The 12,557-nt window shown below is 48.8% G+C and overlaps 1 protein-coding gene across 3 annotated transcripts in view; it reads left to right on the top strand.

Annotated features, from left to right (window-relative positions):
• Positions 1–12,557, top strand: part of LOC139050495 (uncharacterized) — a 167,028-nt gene that overhangs the window by 69,491 nt on the left and 84,980 nt on the right. For all 3 annotated transcript variants that reach the window (XM_070526939.1, XM_070526940.1, XM_070526941.1), the window contains exon 8: positions 391–598. In XM_070526939.1, the coding sequence (XP_070383040.1) occupies positions 391–598 (208 nt within the window). The remainder of the gene's footprint in view (positions 1–390; positions 599–12,557) is intronic.

Here is a 12,557-nt window from a genome sequence, read left to right on the forward strand (position 1 = left end):
ACATAAATCGCTAGATGTACCGCTCTTTGACTGTACGTAAAAAAAAATCCGAGCAAATAAGAATTCTTCTCAAGCATTCCCCAGTGCTGGGGGGTAGGGGGAGTGGCTATATGTCATCGCTCTTAGAGTCTTTCGGTGTTGGAATATTTTTCTGTTAAACTCGACCCCTCTCGTAATTTGTTGCATTGCCTGGTGGTGTTAGTTGCAAGACGACTCTTGGAATGCACTGAGAAAAAATTAACCACTCTGCTCGAACAACTGCCCATAGAGTTTGTGTTGAGCTCAGATGCAAGCACTGAAAACTTTCGCTTATAAGAAACGCACCTCAGTTACACTTGAGCAACGCATGTGCGCAGGACTAATCATGTGCTTCCAATTTCCTGCACGCAGTGAAAGAAATCATCTGCACCGTAAGCGACACTGCCAGCTCTGAAAGCATGTACCCACCCGACAAGTACTGTGACTACCTGTTCTACAGTGACGTGTTCGCACATGAAGGCCGAATTGCTGACTTGCGAAATAACATCAGCTGGAATATATTCCGCCAGAGGGCCAGAACATACAAGATTATGAAGCTGGGAATTTCGTTCCACTATGAGTAAGTTATAAAAATTGCTGGCTTTCGAGGTTAAAAAAGTGATCTCCGGAAAAAAACTTCGCAAGTCCGCCGGAAGCGCGAGTCACCGATTGCGATAGCAAATTAGGAGATAGCTCGACGAAGTCAGTAACTAAATTAACAATGATAGTATGAGTAAGCGTGACTCAACGAGGACGTAGAAAGAAACAGATACATGGAGACAGCGCTGCCTTTGGCGGCTTTTTTCTGCCTCCCTGTTAAGTCGCGATTCTATCATGGTTTATCATGGTTATCATGGTTTATCATGGTATCATGGTTACCTTTCTATCATGATCGCTATTTATTTATTTTCAATACTGCCAGTCCCATCAGGGACCATAGCAGGTGGACATACAGAAATGAAAGACATGGTAATACACGTGCACATACAAATTGCGTGTCAATAAGCCAAACAAGGAACGTAAAGGAACAAGGTAAGAATACATAAAAGAAACAAATATAGATAACACATTTCTAGGAGACATGCGCAGAAATACAGATAATACACCATGAAAAAAAAACAGCAAACGGGAACAAAAATAACAGTAAACACCCTCACGATAATCAGCATGACTTACAAGAATTACAAAGCATATTATGCGAATGAGACTGCGTTACTGATTACTAGATGTGGATTCTAACCGTGATGCGAACTGAGATAATGAGTCTGCAGAAATGACTGACGGATCGAGGCGATTCCATTCCCTTATCACGAGGGGGAAATAAGAGTACATGAATGTGTCATTATGGCATGAATATTCTGTTAAAGCGTGTGCATGTTTATGTCTCGATGATCGTGACTGCGAAAAACATATGTATTTTGTTAGGTCAATCTTATAATAATTGTGAATCAAGTTAAATAAGAATTTTAGCCGTGCTTGCTTCGCCCTTGATGAGAGCGTCCCTAAACCCGATATAGCAGCAAGGTTAGTGGGTGAATCTGTACGCTTGTACTTGTTGTGAATAAACCGCAGTGCTTTTCGTTGTACTTTTTCCAGTTTCGTTATGTTAGTTACTGAGTGGGGAAACCAAACTGTGTTAGCGTACTCCAAAACCGGTCTAACGAAAGTAGTATACGCGAGAAGCTTAGTCGACGTTGGTGCAAGGCGGAGACATCTTCGGAGATAAAATAGCTTGCGTAATGCCTTCGAGGTCACGTTGGCAATGTGCGCGTCCCATCTCAGGTCAGAAGTTAGAGTGATGCCTAAGTATTTATGCTGGTGAACTTTCGTTAGCATTGTGCCGTTAATAAAGTATGGAAAGTCGTATGGTTGTTTTTTTCTTGTTACCGTCATGCAAACTGATTTAGTTGTGTTCATCGTCATTTGCCATTTTTTGCACCATTCATTTAGCTGGTCTAGTGAGTTGCTAAGCGAAACATGATCTTCGTAGTTGTTAATTGTTTGGTGGAGGATGCAGTCATCAGCAAACAGTTTGATGTTACAGTCAATATTTCTGGTTATGTCGTTAATGAAAATTAAAAATAACAGTGGCCCCAACACGGATCCTTGGGGGACGCCTGATGTGACAGGCACTGTCGCAGATTCCACATGCTGAAATAGTACGAATTGTGTCCGGTTTGTTAAGAAATCTGTTACCCAGTCTAAAATTTCCCCATCCCCAATAAAACCTCGCAATTTCGTTAATAATTTACTGTCACATACGCGATCAAATGCTTTGGAAAGGTCTAATAATATTATATCAGTCTGGCTACAGTTATTTATGTTAAATGCGAGGTCATGTACAACTTCCGTAAGCTGCGTGACGGTTGACAATCCATGGCGGAATCCGTGCTGGTGTGGCGTTAATAAGTTGTGAGTGTCAAGGAAGTTTGTTAGGTGTTTAAGGATGATATGCTCGAGCATCTTGCAGGCGGTGCTGGTAAGAGATATTGGTCGATAATTAGAGGGCAATGAGGTGTCTCCTGTTTTGTGTATAGGGATGATTTTAGCATTTTTTCAGTCGTCGGGTAAGGATGATTGTGATAGGGATTTTCGAAATATGAGGCCCAAGTATCGGCTGCACCACTCTGCGTATCTCTTTAGAAAATGGTTTGGAATGTCATCTGGCCCGCATGATTTTTTAGGGTGAAGGGTGAGCAACATGTTAAGGATACCCGCGTCAGATATGATTAAAGGATCGATGCGCGATGTTGAACTGCTACTCAAGTCTGACAGGTTACCGTCATCTTTTGTGAAGTTCGAGTGAAAATAGTTATTGTACGCATTAGCGTTGTTTGTTTTTTCCTCAGGAGACAAGTCCGATAACGTGTCTTTAGTAGGGCGGAAGTGGTTCCAGAATCGCTGAGGGCTGTTTGTCAGAAAGTTAGGCAGCGTTACATGAAAATAATGTTCCTTAGCTTCTTTGGCTGACTGTCGAAGATGTGCTACTGCGCATGCTAGTTTGCTAGTTTTGGATGGGCATGATCCATGATTTTTAATAGAGGTACGTATCCTTTTTACATGACGTTTTGCATGGATGACTTCCCGAGTTATCCATGGGCTTGTTCTTTGTGGTCGCTTGTTTTTTAACGGAACATAGTTAGTTACACAGTAGCAAACCATATTCTTAAAATGAAGCCAGGCTGTGTTTACATCGACTGAGGGGTCGGAGGTTATTTCAGTGAAGGCTTGAAATTCGTGCGCAAGATGGGTTAGTATGCTGGCATCATCCGCCTTCTCGAAGTTGGTTACTATAGACGTACTACAACGCGTTCTTATCGAGCAGTCCAGAGGCAACAAGCATAGCGGTATGTTGTGATCTGAAATGCCTTCAATAATTTCTGTCTGTGCTTGGTTCCCAGAAAAATGATCACTGATTAGTATAAGGTCAAGGATATTGTTTGCTGAACCTTGCTTACGCGTCGGTTCTAGGATTATTTGGTGAAGGTTAAATGATAACATTAGGTCAAACAGAATTTCTGAAGCAGATGATGTGTGATGCATAGTTACCCAGTCTACGTCTGGAAGTCTCCCATAAGGATAATTCTACAGTTGTTAGCATATCGGTGTAGAAACTCATGAATGGCAGAAATGCTCTCATCACCCGAAGAGGGGCTTCTATAGAAGCAACCCACACAAATGGTAGTGTTGTTACAAAGAATCTTGCAAAACGCGCTTTCAGCGCCTGATACACCTGGCAATAAAACAAATGGAACGTTTTTCTTCATCAGAAGAGCCACGCCACCCCCACGGGAACCCCGATCTTTTCGAATGACTGAATAATTCGGTGGAATGATTTCATGGTTGGAAACATCCGGTGAAAGCCACGTTTCCGTGACGGCGACTATATCAGGTTCGCGATCAGTTAACAGGTTTTCAAAAGATTCTATTTTGTTTAGTAAGCTTCTTGCGTTCACATTTACGATTGTTAGTCGTCTTATCGAGCTCTTCTCCGCGTAATTTGCGGGCCGTTTGTTTTGCTTGAATCCGCTTCGTTTTTTTTAAGGGGTACTTTGTCATTAGTTTCGTCCTCCCAAACAAAGGCGCTACTCTTAATGTACAGTTTGTCGAAGGCGAGGGAGACTTTGTCGTGTTTGTCGCGATTTTCTTTGGCACTGTTCCACAGTTTCTTTCTAATGTCCCGTATTTTAGGAGAAAAATCTTCCCCAATGGCAAATTTTGAGCCTTTAAGTTTAAAACCTTTTTTCAATATTGCCGATTTGTCGCGGGAATTTAGAAGTTTAAAAATTACCGGCCTAGTCTTTTTCGCTTGCGGTCTGCCTAACCGGTGTATGCGTTCTATCGTAACTGGGTCCAGCTCTAGGATATCTTGTACGATATCTCTGTTAACTATCTGCTCAAGACTGTCGCCCGTTTCTTCTTCCGATTCCGGTATGCCATAAACTATTAAGTTAGCTCTACTGCTTCTGTTCTCAAGGTCATCGATTTTTTGTTCCATTGTTTCTATTACGCGAATCATGCGGGAAATCTCGGTCTGACAAGATTGTAGTTTGCTTTCTAGAAGTGCTATAGCATCTAATTTGGTCTCTATATCTGCAAGACGTTCTTCCTTTATTTCTTTGATATCAGCAGCAATTTCCTTCAGTTGCTTAACGATGTCCTTTAGTTCAGGGCCGGGGTTTGTTTCGACGTCTCCTGATAATAGTAGCAACTTAAACAGAAATACAGCCACAACAAACACCCCGTGACATAGCTGCGGGCACGGCAGCACTACAAAAAAACGGTCGCTAGAGCTGAAGCATTTTCCAAAAGGCCTTCTCACCTGCACAACGAAGATGAGAGGATTAGTGCACCGCATGCTAGTAGTGCCGCCGTGCCCACTGCCGATGTAGTGCCCGTGCGGGATATATATGGTCCACTCCTGTGGTGGCGCTCGTAGCGGCTTATGCGCCGAACAGTCTGCGCACGTTGCCGTCCCAAGGTGACTTGGCCGATGATTGTCTGATGACGTCAGCGTATCCCACACGTGGACGGGCGCTTAATTCACCGGTGGGGTGACAAAGGTTATCCCGGGATGCTGGATGCTGCTCTTGGCGCCATGAAAACATAGACCAAGGGCGAGCTGCACAACGAAGATGAGAGGATTAGTGCACCGCATGCTAGTAGTGCCGCCGTGCCCACTGCCGATGTAGTGCCCGTGCGGGATATTTATGGTCCACTCCTGTGGTGGCGCTCGTAGCGGCTTATGCGCCGAACAGTCTGCGCACGTTGCCGTCCCAAGGTGACTTGGCCGATGATTGTCTGATGACGTCAGCGTATCCCACACGTGGACGGGCGCTTAATTCACCGGTGGGGTGACAAAGGTTATCCCGGGATGCTGGATGCTGCTCTTGGCGCCATGAAAACATAGACCAAGGGCGAGCTGCACAACGAAGATGAGAGGATTAGTGCACCGCATGCTAGTAGTGCCGCCGTGCCCACTGCCGATGTAGTGCCCGTGCGGGATATATATGGTCCACTCCTGTGGTGGCGCTCGTAGCGGCTTATGCGCCGAACAGTCTGCGCACGTTGCCGTCCCAAGGTGACTTGGCCGATGATTGTCTGATGACGTCAGCGTATCCCACACGTGGACGGGCGCTTCATTCACCGGTGGGGTGACAAAGGTTATCCCGGGATGCTGGATGCTTCTCTTGGCGCCATGAAAACATAGACCAAGGGCCAGCTGCACAACGAAGATGAGAGGATTAGTGCACCGCATGCTAGTAGTGCCGCCGTGCCCACTGCCGATGTAGTGCCCGTGCGGGATATATATGGTCCACTCCTGTGGTGGCGCTCGTAGCGGCTTATGCGCCGAACAGTCTGCGCACGTTGCCGTCCCAAGGTGACTTGGCCGATGATTGTCTGATGACGTCAGCGTATCCCACACGTGGACGGGCGCTTCATTCACCGGTGGGGTGACAAAGGTTATCCCGGGATGCTGGATGCTGCTCTTGGCGCCATGAAAACACAGGCCAAGGGCGAGCTGCACAACGAAGATGAGAGGATTAGTGCACCGCATGCTAGTAGTGCCGCCGTGCCCACTGCCGATGTAGTGCCCGTGCGGGATATATATGGTCCACTCCTGTGGTGGCGCTCGTAGCGGCTTATGCGCCGAACAGTCTGCGCACGTTGCCGTCCCAAGGTGACTTGGCCGATGATTGTCTGATGACGTCAGCGTATCCCACACGTGGACGGGCGCTTCATTCACCGGTGGGGTGACAAAGGTTATCCCGGGATGCTGGATGCTGCTCTTGGCGCCATGAAAACATAGACCAAGGGCGAGCTGCACAACGAAGATGAGAGGATTAGTGCACCGCATGCTAGTAGTGCCGCCGTGCCCACTGCCGATGTAGTGCCCGTGCGGGATATATATGGTCCACTCCTGTGGTGGCGCTCGTAGCGGCTTATGCGCCGAACAGTCTGCGCACATTGCCGTCCCAAGGTGACTTGGCCGATGATTGTCTGATGACGTCAGCGTATCCCACACGTGGACGGGCGCTTAATTCACCGGTGGGGTGACAAAGGTTATCCCGGGATGCTGGATGCTGCTCTTGGCGCCATGAAAACATAGACCAAGGGCGAGCTGCACAACGAAGATGAGAGGATCAGTGCACCGCATGCTAGTAGTGCCGCCGTGCCCACTGCCGATGTAGTGCCCGTGCGGGATATATATGGTCCACTCCTGTGGTGGCGCTCGTAGCGGCTTATGCGCCGAACAGTCTGCGCACGTTGCCGTCCCAAGGTGACTTGGCCGATGATTGTCTGATGACGTCAGCGTATCCCACACGTGGACGGGCGCTTAATTCACCGGTGGGGTGACAAAGGTTATCCCGGGATGCTGGATGCTGCTCTTGGCGCCATGAAAACATAGACCAAGGGCGAGCTGCACAACGAAGATGAGAGGATTAGTGCACCGCATGCTAGTAGTGCCGCCGTGCCCACTGCCGATGTAGTGCCCGTGCGGGATATATATGGTCCACTCCTGTGGTGGCGCTCGTAGCGGCTTATGCGCCGAACAGTCTGCGCACGTTGCCGTCCCAAGGTGACTTGACCGATGATTGTCTGATGACGTCAGCGTATCCCACACGTGGACGGGCGCTTAATTCACCGGTGGGGTGACAAAGGTTATCCCGGGATGCTGGATGCTGCTCTTGGCGCCATGAAAACATAGACCAAGGGCGAGCTGCACAACGAAGATGAGAGGATTAGTGCACCGCATGCTAGTAGTGCCGCCGTGCCCACTGCCGATGTAGTGGCCGTGCGGGATATATATGGTCCACTCCTGTGGTGGCGCTCGTAGCGGCTTATGCGCCGAACAGTCTGCGCACGTTGCCGTCCCAAGGTGACTTGGCCGATGATTGTCTGATGACGTCAGCGTATCCCACACGTGGACGGGCGCTTAATTCACCGGTGGGGTGACAAAGGTTATCCCGGGATGCTGGATGCTGCTCTTGGCGCCATGAAAACATAGACCAAGGGCGAGCTGCACAACGAAGATGAGAGGATTAGTGCACCGCATGCTAGTAGTGCCGCCGTGCCCACTGCCGATGTAGTGCCCGTGCGGGATATATATGGTCCACTCCTGTGGTGGCGCTCGTAGCGGCTTATGCGCCGAACAGTCTGCGCACGTTGCCGTCCCAAGGTGACTTGGCCGATGATTGTCTGATGACGTCAGCGTATCCCACACGTGGACGGGCGCTTCATTCACCGGTGGGGTGACAAAGGTTATCCCGGGATGCTGGATGCTGCTCTTGGCGCCATGAAAACATAGACCAAGGGCGAGCTGCACAACGAAGATGAGAGGATTAGTGCACCGCATGCTAGTAGTGCCGCCGTGCCCACTGCCGATGTAGTGCCCGTGCGGGATATATATGGTCCACTCCTGTGGTGGCGCTCGTAGCGGCTTATGCGCCGAACAGTCTGCGCACGTTGCCGTCCCAAGGTGACTTGGCCGATGATTGTCTGATGACGTCAGCGTATCCCACACGTGGACGGGCGCTTCATTCACCGGTGGGGTGACAAAGGTTATCCCGGGATGCTGGATGCTGCTCTTGGCGCCATGAAAACACAGGCCAAGGGCGAGCTGCACAACGAAGATGAGAGGATTAGTGCACCGCATGCTAGTAGTGCCGCCGTGCCCACTACTATCATGGTTTAAAACCATTTAGCCCGTCAACGTGTTTTCATTAAATTAACTAGCCATGTTTTACGCGTACACAGGTAAAATGAATACACATCGGTCGATGATAGCGGAAACTGCCTGTGAAAAACGCTGCAGTTAGTAATCGCGGCCAGGAGCCGCGAGCCAATTGATCACCGTGCATCAGTCGCTTCAACGTGTACGAAACATCGAAAGCACAGCGTATACGAAGCTACCGAAACTATGCGCACTGTGCAAACATCGCAGATGGCTTTGAAGATGACGCCCGTGTGGGCGCGCACGTTACCCACGTCGCAGACTGCTTTCAAGACATACGAGCGCCTGCAATGAGTTGCTGTGGCATTCGCCAAAGGCGTCCATAGAATAAAGAACCAACTTTAGAGAAGGAAAACTGTACCTTCGACAGTGGTTCGAAAATAGCATAGAGTTTCTCAGTATAACACCTAGAGAGAAATCTGGCGCCACCGCATATGCGATTTTAACGCGATAGCGTTAAGGAGCTAGTGTCGCAGAAAAGCCGGTGACATCGGCGTCGGTGTCGGTGTCGGCGTCGGGTGTCGGCGTCGGCGTCGGGTGTCGGCGTCAGCGTTTTGCGGCGTTGACCGTGAGCGATAAATCACGGCAGGCACTCCATAAATAAAAAGTAACTTCCAAGTTGGGCTGGGTGGGAATCGAACCAGGGTCTCCGGAGTGTGAGGCGGAGACGCTACCACTCAGCCACGATTTCGATGCTTCCAAAAGGTACAAACGCGCTTCTAGTGAATGCGGTGTTGCCTTCGAAACGAGCCGTGGAAAGTTATACTGTGGTGTATATCGGTAATTATGAACATGTAACTTACAGAAGTCGCAATTACACGAGTAGCGAAGTGCGTTTCGCTGCATTTCTTCTGCGCTTTCCGCACACGGAGAGCCATCTTGCGGCAAACACAGAAGACCCCCTCCTCTCCATGTACGGCGCTGCCCCGACAGATGGCGCGCCACGCGCGCATTGGAGCTGTCGCGGCTCGGACTCTCTTCCCTGACAACGCTTCGCCTTGCTCCCTCTGTAGAATCAAGCGTCCTTCCTTTCTTTAGATCACTATCTCTCTATCTCTCTGCGCGTGCCGATCACGGCGTTTGGCTGGCGTGCATCATTTCCCCCTCCGGGATACCGAGTTCTTTGGTTCGCTCCGCTTGCTCAGGCGCACGTTTCGTTGCTGCGCCGAACGCCGCGTTGCTCGACCATATGGCTCGACGCTCACCGCGTCTGATGCGGGGCGCCTCGTAAGTGATGGCTGCCCTGTAGCCCATTGTCTTACACCCATTGGCGGGTCGACGGGAACGCTATCGCGTGCCACTCTTGAAGGCGAAGCTTAAGCGTCCTCCAATTTTTGTTAAGGGGTGCCGTGCCGTCATAGAAATGACGGTATATCTGTCTACGAGGCTTGTGTTGGCTGGTAATGTAAGAGGCTACATCTAAAACATGGATATGGCTACACAAATAAGGCGTTCTTAAAGTAAAATCTTCAAAAAATATTTTAATTCACCCATATTACTTCTTTACACACCTACAATGCATGACCAAGCGAAGAAAAGTGAGAACAGACTATAAACTGTTCCAAAGCGTGCACGAATCTTGTCGTCTATCCTCCAACTTTAGCGGCCCGCTGATACTTTTTACGTATCATATAATTGTACATGCAATAACAAGTTCTCATAGTTGAACAAAACATGCTTTTGTGTATTATTAAGGCTCAAACAGCTTCTTGCGTGCTGTTGTAGTAGAAAATGGATGATTTGAACAGGCGGACCGGGGCCTGCCTGGCTCTGCGAGAACGATGCCAATGCGAAGTCACAATATACCGGCATTCCCATGCATACCACATCGCAGCAGTACCAGATTGCCTTCCCTCTAGGTAATATAGTGAGAAACTCAATGAAATAATATAATAAGAAACCGCAGCGCATGAAACATAGCGGGGGGGGGGGTGAAGATAGCGCTACTTAAACAGGAAGCAGAACTGCCATTTTTAGTGCAATATTAAATATGGCCGTTTTTTACTGGTGGCGCACACTGGGTACGCTCCATGTTCGCCTTGTTGGATTTGCGGCACGCCTCAGCTGCCACGTTTTAATCACCAGGAGACTACAGAGCCTCTACTGACGCCCATACAAACCAGCGACAAGTGAATGAACAGGACGTGCGAATTTATAGGCAGAAGAAAAGCAGTGCACCTTCTCGAACAAGATCAGAAATAAAATTTGGATGAGGAGATTCGCTGAAACCTTTAACGAGAGCTCGTAAACTGCTCACTTTCGTCGTCGTGCATGGCAGTCTGGTTGCGAGCAACGATCAGTAGCGCAGGCAAATCGGGCAGTGCAACACCTGTTTGCATTGACAGTCACCGTAGCTTGCATTCCGAAGCAATGGGGTGATGCAAAGCATCTGCTGCCGCAACCAACACAGCGACATGGACTACCCAGCATTTTAACTTTACCTACTTTCCAACCTGCATGTTTCTTTTTTTCCCTTTGGGGGGCGCTAATGTGTAACTCATACTTGGTGCCCCACATACTCAATATGGGCATCAGCATTCTGCAGCCACTTTTGCAGGCCTTTCCACCCATGTGGCAATTACCATCATTCACTTTGGACCATTTAATCACGTTTCTGGTCTTCGTTCACGCCACGTCATGGCCGATGAAGGCCCACAAGAATAATCTGCCAGTGGCTGCAGCAGGAAAGGACAAACAGGGAGCACCAATCGCAGTACATGTAAACAGGGAGTCTGTCGCTGCGCGGACTGCAGGAGCAGGTGCTTACGTCGAGAGGGCGCTGCCCAATGCAACTAACCAGGCCACCACATCCTAGAAATTTAACACGGCAACCACCACCAAGTGGGACAACATTGAAAAAGACTCTGCAATCACTTCAGCATACTCGAACATAACGCTCAATCTATACATTGGCACTATACACTATACATTGGCTGCGATCCACATGACAACAGTGAGCATACACGCACACAGGTTGCTTGCGGCACATTCAACCTTCTGACTGTAGGCCTAATGCTTACCTTCATCGCACATGATAGTCTGGTAACAAGCAAAACCAGCAGCGCAAGCAGGTTGGACAGCGTGTCCCTCGTGTTTGCACCGACAGTCACCGTTGAAGATGCGCAACTTGCATTGCAAAGCAATTGGGTGACGCAAGCATCTGCTGCTGCAGCCAACAGAGTGACATGCAGTGCCCCGCATTTTAGCGTAACCGCCTTTCCTACACGCATGTTTCTTTTTGGTATTTTGCATGCCGCTAATGTGTAACTCATACTTGGTGCCCCACATACTCTAAACATGGGCATGATCGGTTCTGAGAACATCACCACTTTGCAGCCACTTTGGCAGGCCGTTCCACGCATATTGATGTTAACTTATACACTGAGAACCATGTAATGTATGAGAGTCTCCGTCGGCGCCAGATCATGACCGACAAAGACCACAAGCGAAATTTGCACATGGCAGCAGCAGGAAAGTATGGAACGGGGAGCACCAACCACGGCGCCTGTAAATCCGCAGTCAATGTCACTGTGCGGACTGTAGGAGCAGGTGCTTGCCTCGAGAGACTGTTTCCCAAACAAACTGACCAGGCTCCCACATATCAGAAACGTAACACGGTGACAAGTACCAAATCGGACAGCAGCGAAACCAGGTTCTGCAATCAATCACTTCAATGTAGACGGAGCAAAAACACAGGCTGTCGAGCAAGAATAGCCATACTGAATCAGACTAGTAATTAAGTTTTGGCGTGCAAGACACACACCAATGCCGCATCAGCTATTTCAGGAGAGGAATCGCACATGGCAACGTACACTAGAAAATACTGCTACAGCTATGGTATGCTTCTAGCCAGTGACTGGTATTAAGTATAAGCAAAGAATTCGTTGACCTTTAATGTTTGGATGAGGAAGTGGAATAATCTCTAAGAAGAATGTCGAATGAAAAAGCTTGCATTTATTGAAAAAAAAAATACTTGGCACGAATTGGCAATGCCAGGAAGCTCGCTAAGGGCAAGTTGACGGAACTCTTTTGGCCAGCGCCATCTGTGCTTGTTCAGAGGTTGCAGGTACATCTCAAGACGCATAATTTTTGTTGTTGAGGTACCAGGATGACTCGGCCAGTATCCGTGCTGGTGGAATGATGGCGAAGGCTCTTTTAACTCTTGACACAGTCGTCCGTATGCTTTATATCTCATCCAAGTAATTCTTTCTTCGTGGTCTTGCGAATCCCGCTCCAGCCCCTGCCTGATGGTGTAGATTGGGGCTACCGTGAGGACCAAGATGTACTTGGCACAGACTCTGTT

The sequence above is a fragment of the Dermacentor albipictus genome, chromosome 10, assembly GCF_038994185.2.
Source record: "Dermacentor albipictus isolate Rhodes 1998 colony chromosome 10, USDA_Dalb.pri_finalv2, whole genome shotgun sequence".
In the NCBI taxonomy this organism is placed as follows: Eukaryota; Metazoa; Arthropoda; class Arachnida; order Ixodida; family Ixodidae; genus Dermacentor; species Dermacentor albipictus.